Source organism: Pteropus alecto, unplaced genomic scaffold, assembly GCF_000325575.1.
Source record: "Pteropus alecto unplaced genomic scaffold, ASM32557v1 scaffold5, whole genome shotgun sequence".
Taxonomy (NCBI): domain Eukaryota; kingdom Metazoa; phylum Chordata; class Mammalia; order Chiroptera; family Pteropodidae; genus Pteropus; species Pteropus alecto.
In genome coordinates, this window is record NW_006441953.1 from 28,697,004 (window position 1) to 28,723,128 (window position 26,125).

The 26,125-nt window shown below is 45.9% G+C and overlaps 1 protein-coding gene across 1 annotated transcript in view; it reads left to right on the top strand.

Annotated features, from left to right (window-relative positions):
• Nucleotides 1-26,125, top strand: part of CLNK (cytokine dependent hematopoietic cell linker) — a 96,469-nt gene that overhangs the window by 33,725 nt on the left and 36,619 nt on the right. Inside the window, exons 4-8 of the mRNA XM_015594845.1 lie at nt 593-621; nt 9,431-9,468; nt 13,740-13,881; nt 15,062-15,168; nt 18,529-18,574. Coding sequence (XP_015450331.1) covers nt 593-621; nt 9,431-9,468; nt 13,740-13,881; nt 15,062-15,168; nt 18,529-18,574 — 362 coding nt within the window. The remainder of the gene's footprint in view (nt 1-592; nt 622-9,430; nt 9,469-13,739; nt 13,882-15,061; nt 15,169-18,528; nt 18,575-26,125) is intronic.

Genomic DNA, 26,125 nt, shown 5'->3' on the forward strand with positions numbered 1-26,125 from the left:
TAAATTGATGCAGCTCCTCCAGAAGGCAACTGGGTGACAGGCAACCAGGGGTCAGAAGGCCCACGTGACCAACCCCTTCATTGCACCTGATGGCATCTCTCCATGGAAATATTCACAATGAGGTTAAAAACGCAAGCATAGATGCTCGTTGCAACATGATCAACAAAAGTCAAAACCAGCCAGGACCTAAACGCCCCCTCCAAAAATCATACAGCCGATATCTATGTTTTTGAATAACAATTAAAAATATATGTTTTTAACATCAAGATCCTACACTTCTTTTATGTTACGTTTGCACATGTATAGTGAAACATACGCGTACATCCTCATTCACAGGGCACGCGTGACAAGGACATTTGCCAAAATGTCACCGTGGTGTTGACAGTTACTTCCCCCACGTGCATACCTCTATTTCCTGTATTCTCTGTCATGAGATGTCACTTCAGGTCTTTGTATTTAGAACAGTGTAAACATCAGGCAACCGTTCCGCGGGCTGGTCTGTGAAATGGCCTTTGACGACCACCCACGCCTTTCGGGGTCGTCTGTGAACTACGTGCAGCTGACACTCACCTCGGCTCTCTTCTCTCCCTAGGTCATGGCCTCACATCAACAGTGGCACAGGTGAGTGCGGGGCCCTCGGTCACCTGAGCAGTGGGAACGTCAGCGTGGAGCTGTGAGACCCTTCTTTCTATCCTTTTCTTTCTTTGGTAAAACGTGTTGGAAATGGCATGGGCTACTTATGGTCTTTCCCTCGGGTTTCTCCCAGGGGACAGCCCGGCCTGCGACTTCCATGAGTGATGGGAGCTGGCAGACCAGGTGCGAATCCTGGCTCTCCACTCATTAGGTGGGCGGCTCGGGATGAAGCACAGATTCCTCTGGGCCTCGGTCCCTTCGTCTGTAAAATGGGTAGAATCCGCCTACGTGCCAGTGGTGTGGCCACTCACCGGTGCTTGCTCGGCTCCGCCCTGCGTAGTCTGTGTTGAGTGGGTGGATGGGCCAGAAACCACACTTTATGCTTCTCCTGCCTCTCATCTCGATGCTGGACATTCAGACGGAGCCCCTTCCAGGGCGACTAACGGGACGTGCTGTTCATCTTGGAGCATGATCGTTTCAGGGAAAGCGCCATAGAATTTCTCTAGAAAACCAGCGGGGGCTAGAAATGACGGCCGGAACGAGACGGAAAAAGAGAAATGGGCGAGGGGAAGTGTGCGAAGCATAGGGAGTGAGGTAACCAGCAAACGAATTCAAAAGGTTGTTCGTAGCACATGCTGGAGCATTTAACCAGCCTGCCCCACATAGCAGCGAGGAGAGTGCGGAAAAGCAAGATAAAAATTGCAAGTATGGCTCTAAATAAGAAAGAGCATCTGGCTCTGATCCCCCTACAGGACAAGTTTGTGTCACGCTTCCCAGCCAGGCCCGAACTGTGTTCTCTCAAGCAGACGCTCCCGTATTGTACTAGATTCTTTGGTCTCAAGTACACGTCCACCGCCTGCTTGCCACCTCTCAGCCCAGCCCGCCATCCGCTTTTGAGTCCTGGGGGGCATTGCCTGGGAATGCAGTTGCTGTGGCTGGTGAATTATAAACCCCTCCTCCTTCAACCTGGCTCTCCACCTTTGTTAAGACAGAGAGAAAAAAAACTAACAGGTGTTCCATTTCATTAACGACATCCTAGAGACACAAACAGGGAAAAGAAAACAAAATAAGCCCCCCAAAAAGTCCACCGAGATCCAGCCGCCCAGGCCGGCCCCACATACTCGTGTCTATACCCGACCAGAAACAGCCAGCAGCAAAGCACAGCGCCCACCTGTGCGAGCTCACAGCCACGACCAGCATCTGCCCGACTAACAGCGTGACGTGATCAAGGAGGCACGTGATGGTTGACGCGAGGCTGCTCATCACAGCGACACTTACAACGCTCCTGGACACCACTAAGTCATCCGCAGCTTTTTGCCACGGGATTCGTTGAAAATACGCCAAGGCGTCCATGAGAGAATATTAGGCGGCCATTAAAACTGATGTGGAAGCCGATTCACTGGCATGAATACGCTACAGCATGCACATCCGTGAGAGAGCAGGCGGGAAAAAACAGTGTGACATGGCGTGAGCCTGCGTACATACACATGCATACATGTATCACACGTGGGTGTGCGTGTGAGTGATTTAACTGTAATCGAAACTTACGGTGATGGTCTTGGTATGGAGACATTCTGGTGATTTTTATGTTGGTTTTTCTTTGGCTCATCTGTATTTATTAGCACATATTTTTATATGCTGAAAACAATATATCCAAAAAAAAAAAATATTCCAACCAGGAGAAGATAGCTCCGTACTCAAACCTGACGATCTGTCAATACCAGTACCTTCTGTGAGGCTGATATGCAGAGAACAGTGTCACGATTTTCCGTAAAATAAACTCAGGAGTTTTTTCCCCTTCCACTGAATAAAGAGTGAAATTGGATGAGATAGCCCTATTTAGAACGTGTCACCATATACAATTAAAAATCCAGATAATGGTCTATATATTGGTTGATTCAATTGCACAGACGAGAAATTTCATTTTATCCTGAAACACTTGTTTTTTCTTTGCGGGGGAAGGGTTAGTTTTCTAAGAGAAGAAGTCTTGAAGGTTGATTTTTCCCACCTTTAAAAGAAAAATTATTATGGATTTCAGAGCTAGAGGGATGGCAGGTACGGAATGTGTGGGCAGCTGGCGCCCCCTGCTGGCCCTTTCTAGATTTTGCAACACCTGCATTGATTAAGCAGAGGCTGGCTCTCTGAGACGCTGGGGAAATGGGTGGAAAAAAAAACAAATTGAAAAGTTGACCGTTGAACTGCTGAGCAAACAAACGTGTTCACCCCGTTCCTGTAAGAACAAACCGGGATTTCGAATTATCCAAGAATGGTAAACCCAAGGATTAATAACTGTCTTCAAAATTCAGCGCCTATCCGAATCACGACCATTAAAACCACATCTTCTTGAGCCCACCCCAGGGTTTATGCGTTGACAGGCCTATAGTAAGAGCCAGGGATCTCTACTTTTAACAAGGTAATTCCAGTTCAGGTAGTTCTAGGCAATCTTTTGAAAATCACTGGCTGAAGCCAAAAAACAAGGCTGTGCCCCCAAGAAGCTTCCATCTATTATCTGAACGATGGCTGTCTCAGAATGCACCCTGCGAATTTCTGCAGACCCCCGAGACACGGCACGGCAGGCAGCTGCCTTACCTCTCACCTCTCATTCATTCATCCATCCGCACATGCAAGCGACTGTGGCAGTTCTTTGTGTGACAGATGCCACAACCAGCTCTGGGCAAAGGTTTTTAAATAAGAAAATGAACTCGTCTGAGATTCTAAGAACATGCTTTACAGGAGAAGAAATTAGGAGCTAGAGAAGGGAATTGAATTTCCCAGGAAAGACCTGTTCTCCGGGCTCACCCAAAAATGTGTTCCATGCGGCTATTTCTGCATATTTGGACAACCTGTGCTTGAAATGTAGAACTCATAATCTTCACGTGAGGAGCCTGTGGTTCAGCGAATAAAACTGAACAGAGCTAGATGACTGAGCTGGTAGATGTTAGATAATAGATAGATAGATGAGAGAGAGAGAGAGAGAGAGAGAGAGAGAGAGAGAGGAGAGAGAGAGAGGACAGATAGAATATACATAATATATAATACGATAGGTATATATAGCATACACATGCTGCCTGTGTGTATGTGCGTGTATATTCCACCTCTATTTCTCTTTCTTTTCCTTTCTACTTCCCTCTTTTCTTCCCTCTTCCTTCTCTTCTTCCCAAATACAAGTCATATCGTCAAGGCTCATTGGACATCATAATCCTTTACTCAGTGAGAGTAAAAATCAATCCCAAGAAGTTTGCTCCTGCCTTTCCGATAGCCACAGATCCATGCCGCACAAGATGGTCTGAAGTTTGAAACCCACCAGGGCACAGAGTGTGGACTATCCTATGTCTCATCTTAGTGACAGGAAGGGCAGGCTGATGCTCTGTCCCCAAATACCACCGATTTCCTAAAAGATAAAAACTAAGAAAGTCAGCACACATAGAGGAAAACCCTGGGCCTGTCTAGAGGCCAGAATTTGAATACTGGTTCTCTCATGACACCAGTGAGCCCCAGGGCCTGAATGAGAAAAATGGAAGGACGTTAACATACATAAGGCCCTAGTTTGTACTGGGCATTTTATAAATGTGTGTAACTTAGCCACGGGGAAGCAATTTATTATATTCACTGGATAGGTGAACAGAGCCCAAGAGATGCTAGAGAACTTGTAAAGAATTCAGCAGAACAGAACCTTAACCCGTCACGATACACTTGGTGTTCTGTGCCAAACATTTTTGGCCTCGGCATATTTTGTCTTTAAAACGAGAAGGTTGACCAGATGCTGGCGGCCACTGAAGCCTGGAGCCCCACAGCCGGAAGGGAGCCCAGCTGAAGGAACCCCTGTGAAGAAGTGACAGGTGCGTGTCAACAGAGTTGAGTGTTCAAAAGGACACATGTTTTAAAATGAACACTCAATAATGAACACGTTCCAACTATGGATCTGAAAACAGAGACTATGGGTCTGGATTGAGTGAAAAGGTTCGATCACAAAGTTGAACTTGAGAAGAAATGAAACCCAGAACTCAGCAAGTTGTTAGTGGGGCACTGAGCTAGGGAGTTAGTTTTTAAAAACTTCTCAACGGCTCTTTGGGGTAGATAGTATTCTTCCCATTGTACAAGTTAATATTAGTTAACCGAGGCTTACAAGCTTGCCTGAAGTCCCATTGCCAGAAAGTGACAGGGCCCGGATTTGAACCCAGAACTTTTCAATCAGCTTCCATGAAATAAATACACGTTTGTGCCTTGGATCAGAGGTTCCGCTATGCTACCAGTGAACTCCAAAGCTGATAAAACATGAAAGGCCGCAAGACACTTTTAAAAAGAAATCTTGGGGCTTAAACGTGACAGACGTTCATTTTCTTCTCATGTAAGTCAAGCGCAGAGGTCAGCAGCCCAAGGCTGTTTGGCAGTCGTGCTGGAGAGCCCCTGATTCTCCTGCCTCCCACCTCCCTTGTATCGGCCTCGATCCCATTGCCCAAAATAATGATATCTGTGCTCCAGGCAGCAGGAAAACCGGAAGAAAGAAAAAGGAACCAACGGCGCCCAACAATTCCTCTTAAAAAAACTTTCTGGAAATTGTGGATTGACGTTCCGCCTCTTGCATCGACCCAAACTTGGACTCATGGCCACGTGTGGCTACGGGGACGATTAGAACGTCGTGTAATGAGTGCTTACTCCAGGCAGCCATGCGCCCAGCTAACCTTCAGGGGGTCTAGTCCTGAGAAGAAAGGGGACATGGGCGGGGGGAGACCCACGGCCGTCTTGCTAGGAGCACTCACGCGGCGATGGGCGTTTGGGATTCCCCGGCCCCTGGCTTCTCCCCCCACATTCGTGAGTAAGTCTCGCTGGCAGCCTCTGGAGTTGGAGGTGACCCTAGCCGTCCCCTGTCCTCTCTCCCCATCCCCCTCCCCCTGAAATCTTGCGAAGACATGAAAACGAACTTGGTTTTGCCTGGGGAATTTTTTTCCAAATGTGACTACAGCATATGGGGCTGGGCCACCTACCCTGTCCCTATAGAGGCACGGAAAGGGGCGTAGACGAGGCGCCCACCAGCCCGCACCCCAGGGGCCCCAGTGCCCAGAAGCGTTCACAAGCAAAAGATGGTCCGAGAGCCCGTAACTTCACCTAAGTGATATCTGACATGGCCCACCTTCTAATGGAAGAAGTTGTAGCTTCAGAGTCAGAAATTCAGACTACAGCGTGAATGGCTGTCACCCTAAGAGCTTGTGTACAGAGAAGTCGGTTTGCACTGGGACCCTAGTTTCTCTTTATGTCCTTTTTTTTAAGTGCCCACGATGAACATGATCAGAGAAACTTTAACTTGGTGGGCATCGGCCACACGCCTTTGTCACACCTCCGTGGGCGTGAGCAGAGGTGTCCAAGTTGATGGCCCAAAGCTGGGGTGGCTGCTTTCTGCCAGCCAGCAAAGCCCCTGAGCTTTACATGACACGTTTATCTTCACTTCCCTCTTAAAAAGAACGTTCAAGGGAACGTCGTCTTTTGTAAAAAGACGCTTCCTTGAGGGGCACACCGAAGTCAGCTGTTCTCTACTGCTGCCTGGTGTCAGTGGGTGATGAACGACCCTCCACAGACATGAGCATAACTCTTCCAGGGCCGGCGACGTGAAAAGCAAATTCCTTTGTCTTTTTAGAAAATGGTTCTCCCTGAGAAGCCAACCTATCTTTCAGTTCCAGGAAGACTCAAAGACCTGGAGGGTTTGGGGGGGGGGGGGCGTGCCGCTTTGGTGGGGACCGGGGGCCCAGCAAGAGGAAGTGTCAAGCTCAACTTCACCGGGCAACGGAGGAAATCAGGTTCTGCTTGAAGTTCTGTCACTGGTTCACAGTTCTGGGGTGCCTCCGCTGCACCCCTCACTATAACTCACAGCCAACTTGTCACTTATTGGGCAGTTACCACGCACTGGGTCACAGAAGTGACCCAGAGCCTGAAACCTCACCACTGCCTGGGGGCAGGCAGGTACCACAGTCTGTGACTATGTATTTGCTAGCTTGCTTTGTTCTACAGAGCAGCTAAAGACGGAGTATGAATCAGAGCCGGTATCATTTCTGATGCATAAACTACAAACGCTGGCAGTTTGATAAAATAAAGTTTTAGTTCTCGCTTGCATCGCAATCCAATGTGGATCGAGGGAGGTCTTAGTCCAGAAACACATTTGGGATTTGCTCGCCTTCTATCCAGTGGCTTCCATTCTTTCTGAGGGCCTTGGGGTCCTCCGTCTCTTGTGAGGCAAAAACAAAGCACAGAGGGTCAAGCGGGCCGGCCAGGAATGGAGTCCATCACACCCGCCTGGTTTCAGTGGCCATAGCATCAAGCCGAGGCTGCCCAGTGCAAGGGACGCTGGGAAATGCATGCCATCCGGGCACCCACAGGAAGAGGAAATGGGGTTGGTGAACACAGAGCATTCTCGCCGCCATGCCTGAAGCCTGAGCTAGTGAGGACTGGGCTGGAGAGGTTGCTCCTTAATTTTTCCCTGAGACTGGTGGTCAGGGACGGTGATATTTGAGACACCATCTGATGGGTGAAAAGGATCCAGGCAAAGGCAGAGCTGAGAAAAAAATGTCCAAGGCTGAGGAGCGGCACATTCAAAGCTTCTGCGGAAGAAGGAGCTTGGTGTCCTGTACAGACTGGAAGAGAGGCCCACCTGGCTGGAGTCCAGCCGTGAGGAAGAGCCTGGAAAGATGAGATGCAGGAGGGGCCTAGACCCTACTTCACGGGCCGTGAATGACGTGAACCGATTCACAGGTTGAGAACTGTGCTTTTAAAATTACATTTCCCAAACTCTGCCTTGTTATTCGCACAGATAGGTACTGTGGGAGACAGAGAGAAAAGACAACTCCTTCCCTAAAGATGGACGCTGTACTGCTCACAACAAACGGGCGATCAGATCCTGCCTGTTTCTATTTAAGGGTCACTGGCAGATGAGACAGAAAACCATCCTCCAGCACTTCAGAGATAAGAAAGGAGCCTGGAGCATCAGCGGGAAGTTCCAGAAGGACCTCAAAGGATACTGAGCGTCTGGAAAGCAAAGCAGGGGTGGGGGAAGAGCGAGGAGGCAGGGACTCCAGGTGGGGTCAACGCAAAGACCCAGAGTGCCATGCAGCGCAGGTGGGGACCCCAGGAGAGGACCGGACAGCAAGGCTGGCCTTTGCTGAGAGGAGAGAGCCCACGGCTCTCTGTCAGGATGGCGCTGTCATAATGACCACATTCACTGAGGACGATCTCCCGAAATGAAATGACGCTGAATTAGACAGTGGAGTTGCTTTCTGAGGTCACGGCCAGAGCAGATCCCCCGCGCATCTGTGATCACGTGCTCCTTCTGGGCCAGCTGGTGTTCAGGGAGTGCGCTTATCATTTTAACTCAATCCATGAGACAGTACAAATTGCTACTCTGAGGCCTTAGAAAACTGGGGTTCTCTGCCAGGGATCTCAGTAGGGGTGTAATTGTGCTGGGACAGGAAGGTGTCATTAGCACCCCAGGGTGGTGAGAGCTGCTAGTCCCACCACCCCGTGGGCTGGGACTGGTGGCAGGTGCAGACAGGATTCTGCCTCTCCCAGCTCATCCCCTCAAGGAGCTTAGCTTCAGCTAGGCAACGCCTCCCCTCACACTGGTCCCAGGCACACTCCAGAGGCAGGGTTTCCCCTGAGCCAGATTGTCATTAATTTACACATTCCACCCTACAAAAGACGGGAACACTGACAGATCCACAGCTCTGAATTTCACATTTTGGAATGGTAAGAGAATTCAGGGTAAAACGATACGTTTTAGAAAATGCTGAAGCCAGACCAAGATGTAGAAATACAGACCTTACCAGGCTCCTCTACACTCCTTGGGTGCAAGCCCAACACTTGCCCCGAAATTCTCAGCAGCCGAAGGAGGAGAGGAGATAATAATCTCGTATGGGACTGGGGTTTCCCATTCAGTCAAAACAAAACAATCCCGGAGAAGCACACAGCTTCTGGCCCCGAGACCTGCTGGAAACTTCTCACACGTGCACTAATAAAAAGAATGTGATAAGAGCATTTTCTGCTTATAATGTTCCTCAGTGCGAACTAACAGCACGACACTGGAGTACAATTTGGGAAAATTAACTCCAGGAAGAAGCCAAAAAAAAAAGAAAAAGAAAATGAAAAACCCTGCAGGCCAAGTGAGCAGTCCTTTGGTGGTTTTGCATAATCTGAAGGTAAAATGTAAAACACTGCACCTCCAGGCAGTCGTTTATAAAACAAGTCCCAGTGAGGGAGCGGGGTGTTAAGAAGCTTCAACTGAACGATATTCAGTCAACAAACGCCTGGATAGAGCTCATCTTGTCAACACTCAGCGCCATGCCTGGAGCCAGATGAATGAAGACACACGACCCTGCCCTCAAAATATTTATGTGCAGCCTGTTCAAGAAGACGGGTGTATGGAATCGTAACTGTGACTGCAGGACGTGGTGCCCCAAAGGGGAGAGGGACGTAAACCTCTTCACTGGCCGAGTGCTGCTGAGTCACCACTTCCTACTTCCTGTGCAATCGACATGGGGGCGGGGTCTTCCAACAAGTTCCTCTTTAGATGAGAACTTAACCTGGCCTGGGAATAGGGGTCTTTGCTCCTTTGGTCTTGATTTTCCTTCCTCCTTCTCCATCGCGTCTGTTTTGCAAGAGCAAAACAGGATGAGAAGTATAGAAATATTCACTTCATTTTGAGCAATTACAGTCAAGAAAAATTAATTGGAATGAGCACAAGGTTTCTGGAGAGAAACAAGGACCCCGTCTTTTCGCGTTTCCCATTAACATTTTGGTCTGTTTTTGTTGGCAGGCCAGCACCAGACTATTAATGAGCCTCTCCTGGAATGCGTAAGTCAGCCACTTCCTTTACTACTTTCTCGGTCTTTAATATTTACAAAACAAGGGGCTTTTCTCAGGTGCTCGGTAAATTAAAAACAAAGAAAAAAATTTTTTGCCAGATTTCCTGGCAGGGGAAATTGGATTTCAATTCCTGGTCGTAAAACTATAACCCAATTTAATCAGCTAAAAAATAGACATAAGAATTAATTTACACGACCACCAGAAAGACTGAATAAGGGAAAATACCAACACGCAGTACTGGCAAGTGTGTGATGAGAAAAGCACTTTACAACACTTATGTTAAGTGGAACGAACTTTCCAGAAAGCGATTTTGTAATATTAACTAAGAAAGAGAAAAATGTCCATTTTCTTTGGCCCAATAATTCTGTGATTGGAAATTTAAACTAAGAAGCTAATCTAAAATTTGGATTAACATTTAAACACACTCGTTTCAATTTTATAATAATGTATCTTAAATGGCAACACATTGGAATCACACTATTCAATAATAGAAAAAGTTGAATATATTATGATATATTCGTATTATGAAGCCATTAATAATGTTTACAAAGAATTTTAATGGCTAAAGGAAATTTATAACAGAAATTAGGTATCTAATATGTATAAATAATTTTATTGTTAAATCGTACGTGAATATTATTTAAATAGTTTTAACTTACATCTATAGATGATGAGTAGAATAGATTGGATGGATGGATGGACAGACAGAAGATAGATAGATAGATAGATAGATAGATAGATAGAATGAATCTGCTTGTAAAATTGTTGGTTCTTTCCTATTTTAAAGACCTTTTAATAATCTAATTAAAGCTATACATTTTCACCCCAGGACACACACAAACACACACACACACACACACACACACACACATACACATCAATCAATCAATCACAAACTATTTTATTAATTTCGAGTTTTATGAGTAGAAAATACTGGACTTTTTTAGTTAAGAACTACTGAGATGAACAGTAGATAAATAGTAGATAGGTTATAATAGATAAACAGATGTAACTCATAATTTTTTTAAAAAAACTCTCTTTCTCTTTCTGGAAAGAAATAAACCAAAATACTTATATTGCGTCCTGGGGGCAGGATTCCCGGGGTCCGATGTAGATCCTCTTCAGACAGGCCCAGGCGGCTACTGCTCCGCCTGGCGCCCCGCCACGCCCTGTACCCGTGAACTCTGGCAAGGCAACCGGAGGATGGGCGGTTCTCACACTCCCAGCTCCTCCGACTGGTCCAAGGCTTTATCAGAGAGTCTGCCCTGGGGGAGTCTTGGTGTTTGCCATAACAGTATACGAATGGTGCCCTCGCCACCAATGTCTGCCTGTCAAACCCCCAAAGCGGTCACAGGCCTGGGGTCCCGCTCAGAACTCACTTCTCTGCAGTTCCAGAGAAGAACAGTCCGGTCACCTTCCCCGCCTCTGCCAGGTCAATTGCGAAACCTCCTGGAGTTCACCTCCCATGAGCTTTTCTTTGGGCACAGGGCGCCACTGGAACTGGGCATGTCGATTAGAACAAAGGGATCTAGCATGTCCTGAGCAGAGGCCAAAGTACAACCTTTATGCACATTGTGCTCAGTTAATTATCTCTGGCTACGACTTTAGAAGGTGGGCTTAGCCCTCTCCAGTTTACTGATTGAGCAACTTAGTAGGGGAGGTTGAGTAACCTCGGCGAGGGCATCAAGTAGGTCCACAGTTTAGATCTAGGATGGGGTGGCGCCATCCTGGAACCAGGTCGCCTCCAAGCAGGCTCATGTCACCCGGTTTCCCATCTGAGAACTCCCAGTCTGAGCCCTGCTTTCCTCCTGAGGCCAGACCAAGGGGGCGGGGCTTCGCGGCTGCAGTGCCCAGTCCCTGGGGCCACAGCATCAATGCCACCATGCAAATGCTCCTACTCCAATTGCCTGCCCAGTGACTTGAGCTTTTTCCTTTGGGCCACCGAGCTCCCCGCTTCTACCCTGTTCTTGCTCCTGGATCACTGTGTTGGTCCCTGGTCCTTTGCACCTGAAGTCCTGGAATCTGATAAATTTACACTTCATAACTTGCCTGCTCCTTCGGTTCATGTAGGATTTAAGCCTTGCTTTCCTTAGGGAGCCCTTGGGTGGGAATCGAGGCTAACACATGGGAAATCAACATTGTTGTCTTCGGGAGCCCACCTCCTTCCTTCTGCTGTCCCACGGAGAATTAAATTGCCTTCTACACCCTTGCATCAAATGAGCAGAGTCGCTTTAAGCCAAAGCGGAGCCCCAAAGCCCGTACAGAGAGTTCTCAGACGGGGAGCTGGCAAGTCCTCCCTGCGCTATGGCCCACCTAGAAATCGAACTCATCGCGTAACTGGTCTTCACCTCTATCAGACTGCTTGGGCAGAGGGACAATAGGAAAAGCCTCATACACTTTCAGGCTGGAGGCTAGTGAGCAACTCGCCCAAATGCTTTATTGGGTAATGGAAAGCTAGAATTCCCGAGTCCTTCCACTATGACAAAATCACCTCACAGACCTTTTGAGATAAAGCACACGAAGCACCTAGCACACATAAAGTGCTTAACCACTGTTCGAGGGACTTTGGGAGGAGAGGAAACTATGATGGGTGGCCTCCCCTAATCTGCGACTTTCTTTGATAGTTCTATTACCTTAGCAACCTCACTGATGTCTGCCACTCACGTTTATTGAGTGCTGACCATCAGGCATTTTGCTCAAAATCCTACGTGCATCGTCTCATTTAAGACATGGCTGGTTGCCAAGGTCACTCTGGAACCGTGCGTGACGGTATTGACAGTGTGCGTGTCTATCCGCCTAATTCAGAGAAAGGGTTCCCGTGCTCCGCAGTCCAGTGATCGAGAGGACATGGCTGCACTCTGCAGAGTGACACAGGAGCCTAACGCGTCGGGGTCCCAGCCCAGGCTTCCACCGCTGCCATCGCATGGTCCACTCAGAAGTCAGAGCTACGGATGCTGCAGCATGAGGAACGCCCGGGCGCCCTGCCCTGCATTTTCAGGGTGCAAGACAATTTTGAATACTTGGCACTGGGTGCCAGTGGTATGGGAAGACCTGGCTCTCCCCATCGATGGCACCTATGACCTGTGCGGCTGTCAGAAGTCACCAATCCCAGTTTCTAAATTTGTAAAAGAAGAATAAAAGTTCTTCATTTAGAAGGTCAAATTGCGGGACGTGCATGAAAATCTCTTGTAATCGGGCCTGTTATTCGTAGCCATGGCCTTTTGGCATCTTAGCAGAAACTAATACGTGAAAGATTTTGCCGGGACGTGTCACAGCCCTCTCCAGTTGTCAGCTCCCTCCCCGCCCTGAAGTGTGACGTGCAGCCACACGCATCCTATGGCAGGTGTTCAAAGGAGACAGTTCAGAAGACGGAGACCGAATCAGCATTCCAGGGCCGCCTTCACCTCTCATTTGGAACTGCCTCTGTCACCCTGAGCTCTTGGCGTCACATGATACTCTGCTTAGACCTTTCAAAACTTTTCGCATACTGACCCGATTGCCCTGTGCTGCCTGGATTCTCTCTCGAGCCCAAATAAAGACAAAAGTCATTTCTATCAACTAAGGAAGAGGTGAGCCTTCTGAGATCCAGGAAGGAAAAACGCTTGGTTCTGTATGATGTACGAAAGGTCATCAAGGACAACATGGCACGATGCTGGCTCCAGACGTGACGCATGGGTGCAGACTCCAGCATGTCAATGATGACGATCACATCTGTCGTGGACTGGTCCCCGGTCCTGCCACGGCCAGTGTTCAGACTCAGAGCTCATTACGGATGCAGCACAGAAATTCAACTGAAATACGTATAGCGATCACGTATCCTGCCTCCGGGCTTAACCGTTTATTAGTTCTAATAATGTTTTTGTTTGGGGTCCTTGCGATTTCCTATATCCAAGACCATATCACCTGCAAATAGCTCCCCTTTCTGCTTTGAAAGGCTTATGTGATTACACTGGGCCGACTCCGGAATCCAGAATAATCTGATTTCAAAGACGGTAATAGTCATCTTAATCACATCTGCAGTGTTCCTTCACGACAGCACCTAGATAATTATCTGATTCAATAACAAAGGATTGGAAGGTTGGGGACATCTTTAGAAGTGTGCCTACCACAAGAATTTCACTGCCTCAGACCCCAGATTCTGAAATCTTTAATTCCCAGCTAAGGGCATCTATACCATTCCCCTAGCTAGCGCTGGAGCCTGTTACCTTTATCATGATTGAACCTTCCCTTAGCTCACTTGAATGTCCCTTTCTGCTTAGGAAAGAAACTTTGCTGCCGTCCTGGATAGAGCAACAGACTGCAGGGATGACGGCTACGAAGACCTCAAGCTTCACATGGCAGAGGCGTGGCCATCCATGAAAATCCTACCAGCCAGGCCGATAAGGGAATCCGAATATGCGGGTAATAGTTGGGGTCTGAACCCTGAAAATGCACGCCCGTGCTGCAGTATGGCACGGTAATTAAAGCTGCAGATTCTGGGTTAAATAACTCTAGGTTAAAATCCTGCCTCCATAGCTTTCTAGACGTGTGACCTGGAGTAAGTCTCTAAAACGCGTCTTCCCTACCTGAAAATGGGGTTCATAATAATAGAACCTGCCCCGAGAGTTCTTTGGAAGATGCCACGTATGACATGTGTTGAGCTCCAACAGGAGGGCTCGGTGCCACGTCACAGCCCCGCAGCTGTTGGTTATTATTGTCGCGATGCTCTTCCTGAGTCCCAGGAACAACCGATGAGCCTGACAGACGGTGAATGGGCAGGGATGCGGGCGACACGGCAAACGTTAAGACAGAATTTGCATAGAGGGGAAGAGAGTGGAAGGGAGACTTTCTAACTTGCTTGATTCATTTTGCAGGCAGCCAGCATACGAGTAACACTAGAGCATGGCATGAAAGCTCGACGTTTCAAGAATGACAGAGACCTAAATTCACTCCCGCCTCTGGCTTTGTCCTACTGGGGCACACTGGGCAGCTTCAGCAAGCTCCCTGAACCTTAGATGTAGGGAGAGAAAAAGACGTGTGATTTCCGAGGGCCAGACCCACTGAAATGAATCTACAGAAATTCCTTTGGAGAGAAGCACCTTGTAAATAAGGGTGATATTCCTTTGTTCATCCACTCGATAAGCATTTACTGAGTACCTGCTGTGTGCCGTAGATCATGTTAGGATTGACCAAGAGACACGAAGGTAAACAGAGCATAATCCACGTTCTCGGGAGGGTCATCATCTAGTGGCAGAAGCAGAAAGATCAGCAGTAAGCGTGATAGAACACCTTGAGTGTATAATATGAAAAGGAGGTCCAGGGCTGGGTGCGGGAGGGTGGGAGCTGGGAAGATTTGCAGAGGACGTGGTGCAGAATTCCCCAGGTGGATGAGGGTGTTCAAATCCAGACTTTGGCATTTACGTGTATGGACCAAGAGGACTGGTTTCTCCTCTTCCAGACTCGGTTTTCTCGCCTGTTAAGTGGGAATAGAATTGCTTGCCTCGTGCTTTCGTTGCGGTGATTCAATGAGTTTGCAGACATGCGAATATTTTGTAAAGTGAGTCCGCGTAAGATACGACTTTCAATTTTTCTCTTTTCACAGACACGCGCTATTTCCAGGCTATGGGAGACACTCCCCTTTGCTTAGATGCCAAGACTTCTGTCCCCACGGAGGGGCCACCCTGGAACAAATGGACGAGGCTGGGAGAAGTGAGTAAACACTTGACCTTGTGAACCAAACGCGAGTCAGACTCTTCCGACAGCCAGGAGCTCTCCCGTCTCTCACTCCCCAAGCGCCTCGTAAGGAGACGGTCAAGTTCAGCGAGGTGCGGGGAGCTGGCAGACGTGGCTGGTGGAAGGAGGAGCTAACACTTTGCGAGGATTTTCCGGAGCCAGGCATCAGGCGTTCGCACACGTCTCATCCAAATTCATTCCGCCCTCCAGAGGCAGAATTCGAACCGAGGTCACTTTGATAATAACATATCATTTTGCCCAGATCTCAGGCCCAGCACTGGCAACTGCCAGCTGGGCAGTGCTATGTAAGTCACACAGCCTTTCCGAGCCTCTCCGTGACCTCATCTACAAAACAGAAATAAAAATCTCTGCCATGCTTCCTTCAAAGGCAACTAGCGACCACAGAGATAATCTCTGGGAAATATCTTGTAAATGTAAACGCTCTAAACACTCACATAGAATTTTACTTTTAATAACACTTTTGCTAATGTTTAATTTTCTTAATGCATAAATGCATAAAATACAAATTAATCACCCATGCGTTTTAATGCATTTCCTGTCAGCGTTTTCTATGAAGATACATTTCGTGCAAGCAACGTGCACACCTGTTGTGGGGTGGACACCCAGGTTTCTTTTCCTTTCTCATTTTATTCTGTTTATAAAACTATTTCCCATGTGGTAAGCATCAATAAGCATAATCTTATAAATAGATCATAGCCCATTATGGAATTTCTAATTATTTTACTTAACCATTGAACAAAAACATTGTAAAGGCTTTTTGATATATATTGTGAAATTGCTTTCCTCAAAAATTATTTCAATTTACCCACCCAGAAGCCCCATATGAGTGTGTCCACCTCATAGAACCAAAACTGGCTATTACTTTTTGAATCATTTTTGTAAACAGTGATTTCACTTTTTTTAATTTGTATGTTCTTATTAGTGAGTGTGAACATGCTTTTGAATATTTATAGCACATTCTTCTTTATGTATTATTTTTCCACATTGTTTACTTGTTTAACTTGAGGGTTTCTGCTAATATTGACAAGAAAAGACAACTACAGATTTTACCAAACAATGTCATTGTCACAGAACACATCCATCAGAGACTGGGCCAGCAATTGGGCCACCAAAATTTTAGAGCAATTTTAGAGGGATGAAATATTGAACACACTTCCTCTTCACACAGATACCACGCTGCACGCTTTAATCATTCGCTCAACAAATTCGCTCACGAAGCACATGACCACACACAGTTATAAGCTCTGCTATGCAAGTCCCTGCTCTCACAAAACTTACCTACTAATGGGATGGGACGGTAACAAACAAATAAATAATAGATAGCTAAACAATACGTCAGCGATAAGTGCTTCGCAAAAATCGTTAAAGTAGGGGAAGCAAGAAAGGTCTTTCTAAGTAGAGGGAGAATGAATGAATGATGTTGGTCTTTATAGTAAGAACCCTGCATGGTGAGCATTGGATTCCCCGTTCTGACAGCTTCACCTTTTATGAGCTGTGCATCTTTGTGCCGGTTACGTAACCTCTCTGAGGCTTTATTGCCTGAGCTGTAAAATCTCCTAGCTGTCGCGATAATACATAACAAAGCACGGAGCCTGGCACAAAGCGATCAGCCAACAGAGGACATCTCCTCAAGGACAGGGACTGTTTCTGGCCAGCACCCAGCACGGCGCCCTTGCACATGAAGCTCTCAATAGATATTGGTTAAATGGATGAAATGAACAAATAAACTCAATTGTATAAACTAAATCTTGAAATATGAACAGCTATTCGACAGAAAGAGAGATCTGATCTTTCTCCAGATTGACTTTTATTCACGGGGAACCTTTTTTCAGTCTATCATTCAAAGTCCTCATGGGACTATCTGCAACTGGGACAGCCCCACGGGGGGCTGTGTGACAGGGACAAGGACATTTCAAGGCACTCATCGCTTGAGCAAAAAGCATATTCAGGAAACAGTAAGAATTTTAGAGCAATTGGACCAGTGGCTGAAGACACAAATTCTGGCCCGGTTATAAAGGAGTAGTGAATGCTGACCTAAAACACCAAGCTTTCCTTCCCCTAAAAGTCACTGATTAATCCCCCCATTACACACAAGTCCACCTTCGTAACAAGAAGTTTTTCAAGGTAATTCTCATTTGATTTTTCTTAATGGAGACCAGAATTCAAGCCTCCATCCTTATTATTTTATATTCCTTCCGATTACCTTTGTTATAGAATAAATTTCTTCCTTTAGCTAGACCACTTCGCAAGTGGAACTAGAACCTCGACATCCTAAGTCAAGTGAAATCATATGAGAAAAAGGGTGCGCGAGGCATGAGCACAGTTTTGGCCAGGAGAGAAATTGTCTTACACATGAAATAAGCACTTGGCCTCCATTCAGAGAAAGAGAAAGTTGTATTTTTATAATCAACGCTTGAATCATCGAGTTTTTATGGTAACCAGATTATATTTTTATCATAACTTCATTCTCAGGAGTTGATTCTCATTAGCTCTGCTCGTTTAGGTTGAGATGAAACCATCCGTGAAACAGATCTGCAAAAATCCTTAGAAAGGCCAGTTTCCATCTAGACTCTCTGGTTGGTTACAACCGTCCTAAACCATTAAACCACTGCCCATTTTCCCATTTATTGAACACGTACTGCATCCCAAGCACTGCACTCAGCGATGGAGATAAAAGACGAGCCAGTGTCCACGGTCTAACGGAGGAGGTAGTGGCCCCGCCTGGCAGTGCCAGTAGAGTAGGAGGCGCTCAGGCAGAGCTGAGCCCGGGGTGCAGAGACAGTGCCGAGCCGCCCCGCCCGGCCCAGCCAGAGGCTTCTGAGGAGGCTTCCTGGAGGAAGAGATGCAAAGCGTCTTTGCCGCCAAGAACACGTTGCATTATGATCGGGGCGGGGCACTCTGGTCTGCCCACTCCAATGCTTTCGAGGGACTCGATCATGTGTATCGATCTTCATGATAACTCGAGGACATGAACCGATGAAGTATTTTGCATATCGTAAGCATAAAAAATCTAAGGCTCATGATATGCAAAGCGCCTTCCCAAAGTTACACAGCAGTAAGGCAGGATTGGGATTTCAAACCCAAGTATTTTTCTGTCGAATACCACCAAGGCAACTCCTCGCGACACGGGCGGAGCGGAAAGCACTTTTCCCGTATTGACTGACTGCCGACCACACGCTTACGGAGATTTCTGAGAACGAAGAGCACAGGGACCTGGGTCTCTATCCTTAGGAATCTAACCACGCAAAGTGGTAGGACATCGGGTGGTATCAGAGTCGCAACTGAAGAGATAATGGTGGCCCTTGTCTTCTGCAGGTGGACAAACCCATTTCCAAGGACGTCGGGAGCCAGCGTGTGAAAGGTAAAGTGAAATCACAAAGTTTGACGTCTAACTATATACATCTCTGCTCCCCAAATCTTGCATTTTTGTTTGTGGTCACAGAGTTTCTTAAACAAGCTGATCCATTGAAGTCCCCTTACGAAATAGCTAATTTTAGAAAGACTCTCACAGTTCGTGCCTTTTTATCACCTTACCTTATTGATGAAGAAATTGATGTGAAAACTCATATTCTCTGTTGTGCAGTTTGACAAGAAATTGTTTAAAAACATATGGATTGCATTACACATAAAACTAAGTTGTTTCTCTAAGCATACCCCCAGTAAAATTACAACAAGAAAGAAACCTAATGTTTTAGCATGTTGATTAATTAATATGAAAACAGATTTTAAAGCTTTAGGCAAAGCAACTCAATTTAGAGTGGGAGCTACAGGTAGGAGGCAGAAAGGAACTAATCAATTTCGGTGGTGCCAGAAGCACAGGAGGACAGCCAAAGAAACGAAATTGGATCATATCCATTCTAGCTTCTCATTAGTTTCTCCTGCGTCCCCTTCTCTTGTGAATTTGGGAAGATGACAGTCCTGTGATTTATAGCCCCCAATAATTTAAATATATCAAAATCACCTTTTATGTTTTTAATGTTATAGTCTATAACATTACTAGCACTATATTTTTTTCCGTGGGAAAGTGGACCAGTTAGGGTCTTGACAGGAAACAGATGCCACAACGAATTAGCAAAATTTGAGGAAATATATTTCCAAAGGAAATATTTCCTGAAGTATGTAGGGCGTAAAGGAAGAACAGGGGATGGAGCAGGAACCAGGGCTAAAAGCAGTGGCGCTATGACCCCCTCCCGCCCCAAAGAGACAAGGGGACAGTTACTGAAAACCACAAGTAGCACACAACCTTCAGAGGAGCAGTGACCATGGGTCGAGGGACACCACCACCCCGAGGGGACCTCACAAGGTAGAAGCCATGAGAATACATGGCCAACCTGCCTCTCTAACCTCCCTCTGATCTCCTGGGACAGCCCAGCAACTGGACTCAGCCAGAAACCAGAGGACGGGACAGTCCATATGTGGTCCGTACTGGCTGGTCCCCCAGATCGGAGAGTGGGATGGAGAAGGTGTAGGGCGAGCAAAGAAGAGACATCCACAACAGGAAACGGGGTGGGCGGAGCACGCAGAGTAGCTAAAACCCAGGCTGTGCTGTGTGACCTTAAGTAAGGTCCCTAACCCACCTGCGTCCTAACTCCCTCCTCTTTAAAATGTGAAGGGAGCGGGGCTTGCGTGACTATTCAATTCACAGGAGGCAAGAAGGATGGTGCCAGGCGGGACCGGCAGCTGTCCCCCAGTCCCTCGTCTCCACCCTGCAGAGCCTCACAGATCCCTATCTTCCATCTATTCCATTCCTGCACCCCCAGAAGTGAAGGAGCTCTCATATCAGTGCTTTTGTCCTGAAAAGTGGCAATAACTTCGATGTACGTGACACGATTGCAGAAGCTTCTCTGGTCCTTAGTCTACCGAATAGTATATCTGTTTAACTGTTAAGACCATTCTGATCCTTATTTAAATGTGTGGTTCCCCCCACCACCCCATCACTACCAAGCAATTCTCAGACAATAGCTTAGAACCATACACGTCTACTCGATTCTGACAGCATCTACCCGGAGATAACTTCAGATTCCACAGGTGAAGGCCTCGGTCCCACGAGACTGCCCCACCCCTCCACTGCAGATGCCAGTCTCAGTTCCAGATTGTCCGTCACTGTGCTTCTGACCAACTGGCTGTAGATTGGAGGTTCCCACAACCCCCTCACGCTGGGCTCAATTAATTTGCTAGAGCAGCTCACAGAATTCAGAAACAGCTTGCTTATAAGAGAGCCAGTTTATTAGAAGAGATGCATAAGGCACAGTATGGGGGACGGATGTGGTGCTTCCATACTTCCTGAATCTGCCTGTGTTCCCCAACCCGGAAGCTCGCCCAACTCCATCCCTGGGGCTTTTTATGAAGGCTTCACTACACACACAAGATTAATTAAAGCGTAGGCCATTGGCGACCGAACTCCATCTTCAGCTCCTCTCCCATTGCCACATTTCAGTTGGACTGAAAATTCCAACCGTCTAATCATGTGATTGGTTCTCTTGGCAACAAGCCCCCATCCTTTGCTAGAGACCAAAAGTCATCTCATTAACATAACAAAAGACACCTTTATTGCTCTCCTCACTTAGGAAATTCCCAGGTTTTTAGAGCTCTGTTCCAGAAACAGGACAAAGACCAAATATATTCTTCTTATAAATCACAATATCACAATTCTCCATCACTATATTTATCTACGCTTTTCCTCACCTCACAAAGATATGGGAGTAGTTATAAAAACTCACATAGTAAAGTAGAAGAAAATAAAAACCATAGAAAAAATCTAGATAGGCTATATGTCACAGATAAAAACCAGGATCCTAAGGCATGCATCACTACATTCTATTAAAATTAAGATGCTAATTTGCCTCTGAGCTTCCCAGTACTCTAAGCAAAAAGGAGATCGTGCTTCTTTACGTGATATTCGTTGCCCACAACAAACGAAAAGCAAACCAACCCCTCAAGGGGAGCAAAGAGGACTTATTTTTCAGAGCTAAGTTAGTGCTGTCGATTTTATAAGGGGTGTTGGCTGGTATATGGTTACAAAAATATGACAGTTTTTTTAAAAGTAGATCCCAATGTAAACTGAGGCCATAACTGCAGAGGGAATGTCAGCGGCCGCAAGGCTCACAAACATTGAGGCTTGTAGGGGACGGGAGGAGGGCGCATGGAAAACTTCAATAAGAATCATTTTCTTTACATCCTCCTACAATTCTATAATTGATGGTTCTGTATTACCGCCCAGAGCTCTAAGGTACAATATGGAGAAGGAAGTCAAAAGAAGAAAAATTAATATGAATGCCCGTGTTTAGGATCAGGTACCTTGCTAAAAAAATGCTTAAATGATTTATGTGTTTATTACACACTTCTGTGTTTTTGATGCAAACACATTCTCAGATAATTTATTCATTCCCATAAAATGTCATAGAAAAACATATTGGATGGATCGGTAATGGCAGAATTTCACGGTGATATTTCTCATCAAATTGAGCAGTTAACGGATTTATGTTAATGTACGTTTCATGCCATTTTTCTCGCAATCATATTCTGACATTATCCGGGAACAGTCAGATTTCAAGAACTTACCTTCCCTGAAGCTCAGCTTTATTTTCATTCTTAAAAATGGATAAAAGTTTTCCTTAGGGGCAAAGAATATAAATAATATAAGTTGTTTCTGATGAACCATTAGCAGTAACCACAGATTCAGAAGAAATTGTCTTCTTTGCAGATAGGAAAGCTGAAACATTCAAAAGCTGAAAATGAAGGAGGCTGAAATAAATTTCTCTTTGCCTTAGACGTAAGCCGAGTGCAAACTCTCAACCAGTTTCCTTTGAAGTGACAAGCGTGCCATACACAAGAATCAATTTATAACGAAGTACAATGAACTATCCAAGGAAAAGAAAGAATTAGGCACAAGTGACTGAACATGTATATACAGAAACGCCAGTTTGGTTGAAAAAAAAGCGAAATAGAATTCCACGTAATGCTGTCAAAAGACCTTTCTATTAGCTGGCTTTTTTGACAGACTTAGATGCCAAAGGAATTAGAATGAGAAATGACATTGAAGTGATTCTGGTTCGACTCCTCATGTCATGTAAGGCTCAGCGAGAGAAGAGGCTTGTTCAAGGTCCCCAAGCCAGGAGTCAGAGCCAAGACCACAACCCAGGGTTTGTCAACTACGGCAGGGACTCCAGAGTTCTGGCTGTATGTGCTAGTTTCTCACATTTATTGTGCAAACTCTCTCTCCTGCTCCCTAACCGAGATCCCACTCACCCACACTGTGAAAGGTTCAGCACCCAAGATGTGACCTGGTGAGTGACACTGTCCCCTGGTGGCAGAACGCAGCAACACAAAACATCACAAAAATGATGGAATTTGGCCTCTTACAGATTATACCCTTATCAAAAATAACCAGCCTTAGGCCGCGGAGACAGTCAGAAATAAATTAAGAGTATTCTCTACCATTTTAGATTTAAATTTATTTTCAACACAACCCGTGGCTCAAAAGCGACAGAGGCCTTATACCATCCATATTCAGTTCGAAGATGACATAAACTTTGTAAAATCACTCATTAATGAGACTGCGGGGCAGTGTTTTGGCACGCCACCTCAGATAAAGGGAAAGGCATCTGATAACTGCTTGATGTAGCAAATATGTTTTCTGATAGAGACATATAAATTAGCCACAAGTAGAAAAATTCAAAACATGTCACCCCATACGATGACAGCCAGGGTAGAAGTTCACGTTAAAATTTTTAAAGCTTAAAATTGCTTTGCGCCAGGGCACTGAGCCACATCGCACCTGAGACCGCGAGGAGCCCACGGCCTCGTCAGTTCTCTCCTAAGTGTGTGGGAAATTAAAAAAAAAAAAGTGCAGGAAGGCTTTCCAGAACAAGGGACATTGGACTGAGGTATGGGACGGTTGTGACCTGCGGGGAAGTGCGGCATTTTTGATGCTCAGATGCAGCTAAAATGCGGTCGTGTGAATGTTGGACTGGGGAACAAGGAGCCTCAGGTTCAAATCCCAGCTGTACCACCTCCCAGTTTCAGAATCAGCATCAAGCATCTTCCCTCTCTGAGTTGAGGTCTCTATATCTGTCAGACGGAGGCCGCAGCACCTATACCGTAAGGTATTTATCTGTTTTAAAGGCGATAACCAGCACGAAATCTATAGCAGTTATCGACTCATTGTGGACTCTCGACAAAGGGACATTGAACTAATGACTCCCAGAATTCTTCCTTCTTTTGTTGTCCACCTGCCCTTCCCTCAGCATCGGGGTGTCTCCCTATGCTCTTCAGAGGCTGAAACCATCTCACGCTCTATCTAGTTTGGTGTTCGCCATACAAAATAACTCTGTTCTACCAGAGGCTGAAACCATCTCACGCTCACGAAGTACAATGAACTATCCAAGGAAAAGAAAGAATTAGGCACAAGTGACTGAACATGTATATACAGAAACGCCAGTTTGGTTGAAAAAAAAGTTTGGTGTTCGCCATACAAAATAACTCTGTTCTAGATAAATATTAAAATAAGCTGACTCCTCAATCACAAAACCGCAGTTTATCAGACATTGCTTTCCCCTATGACAAACGCACAGCACCGTGCTGGGCACACGGTGAACGCATAGTAAATATTTATTCAAGTAACTCTAAAATTTGGCTCGGTTTTAATGGAGTAATAAATAAGCATTGTTGGGTGTCATCGGACCACCTAGAGACAAGACTGTGGCCCCCGGTCACACAGCCCCGTGAGGTGGGGGCCTTGGAAGGGCAAGTCAAGTAGCCTGAGTTGCTTCTGGCCCATCTTTGCTCCGCTTTTAAATTTAGGCAAATCATATACCCTCACCGGCCCTTAGTAGCCCCCCGTAGACACGCAGAGGGACACGATGGGCTCTGAGGGTCTCCAGCATTTTGCAAATCTGTGAATGTGGTTCGTACGTACAAACCCGCTCACCCGGCCGCCTGAGCCACCGTCCTGTACTTCGCCAGCGTTCCCGGAGACGCTAGGTCCATGGGAAAGACGTCTCCCACACCAGTGTTGGAAAGATGTTTCCATCCCTCGTCCCTCACTGATCTCAGCGGGAAGCTGTTGAAGTACATGTTCAAGTACAGGAGCCTAAAAAGTTGTACTTTCTGACTATCTGAGGAGCTGTCAAAGCAAGCAAGTCCCTCCCACACCTTTGACTTTGCCTAAGTGAATCCTTTCCCCGTCAACCCGAAGGCTGTGGTTTCAACGATTTGTTTGCAGAATTAATTTCTGCAAGTTCAACAGACTTGGAGAGTTTTCCTCAAATAGGCTTTGTCAAATATACATTAGCTACTTGAGTTGTGAGTTACTTCTTATGACTCTTCCATAATTGATCATCAGGACACAAAGCCCTAATGGCTCCCATTCATACATCAGTACTCTTAGGCATAATAAATACTGTCACTGAGACCAAGTTTTATACAATTTTGCCCTGAGTCTATTTCTCTAATTACAGAACATTACGCTGATGGTCTGTTTCTGAAAGTGTTGATTTTTCATGATCGCATTTCATAGATAAAGTGTATGGCATACACTTAGCACAAATTGAATGGTAGCCAAGTGAAAAACAAGTACTATTTAATTTCAACCATCCAAGAAACTACACATTGTCCTCAGCATTTTACATGGAAATCAAAGTCCAGAACATTTAAATAACTTGCCCAGAGTTACTCATTCAGTGACAGAGGTGAGATCAGAACACAACTTGAATGGCTTCAAGGATCCCATCTGTGGCGGCTCTATTGTGTCCTTGTCCCTTCTATCAAGAAACAAATTCTTGTGTCTTACGTATCTAGCTTTTCAACTGTTTAAATCACAGATGAGGTCATCCAAGCTCAGAGAGGCCGAACGATTTGTATTCCGTCAGTCAGCTCTTTAGCAGTCACACCAAACCCGTAACACAAACAGCGGCAAATATTTAATGACAGGATCTCTGGAAAAAGATACATGAGGACAAAGTTGGAGGACCGAGTTGCTTCCGGCTGCTCAACGTCAAGGCTCACTGTAAAGCTTTCGTAATCAAGACGGTGAAAGAGCAGACAAACAAAGCAATGGAGCAGAGTAGAGAGATCGGAAATAGACCCACGCTGATCCCTGACAAAGATGTAAAAGCATCACAAAGGAACAAAAATGGTCTTTTCCACAAATGGCGCTGGAACAACTGGACAGGCACGTGCAAAAATAAATAAATCTAGACACAGGCCTTACGCCTGTTACAAAAATTAACTCAAAATGAAAGTCTTAAATGAACAATCAAAATTATAAAACTCCCAGAGGACAACACAAGAGGAATCCTAGATGCCCTTGGATACGGTGATGACTTTTTAGCTATAACGCCAAAGACACAAACCATGAAAGAAAGAATTCATTAGCGGGACTTCATTAAAATAAAAACTGCTCCATGAAAGACAATGTTAAGAGAATCAGAAGACAAACCGTAGACTGGGAGAAAATATTTCCAAAGAACACATCTGATAAAGGACTATTATCCAAAATATACGAAGAACTCTTAAAAGTCATCAAGAAGAAAACATACAACTTGAATGGGTCGAAGACCTTAACAGACACCTCACCAGAGGTCAACGGTTGGCAAATAAGCACATGGAAAAGAGGCTCCACATCACACGTCACTGGAAAGATGCGAATTAAAATGATAAGATGCCACTGCACACCTACCGGAAGGGCCCAGATCAGAACATGACACCACCACACGCTGATGAGGACGCGGAGCAACGGGAAATCTCACTTTCTCAATTTTTCTCTTTTCACAGTGGAACAGCCCAATGTACAGACACAACACTTCTAAATTTCATTTGCTTTATTAACATTTTCTGCACCCCTTTCCTACGTCTAAATAGGCAGCAAAACAATAAATCAAGTCCCGATGTGTAACCTTGGCCCCCTTTTGTG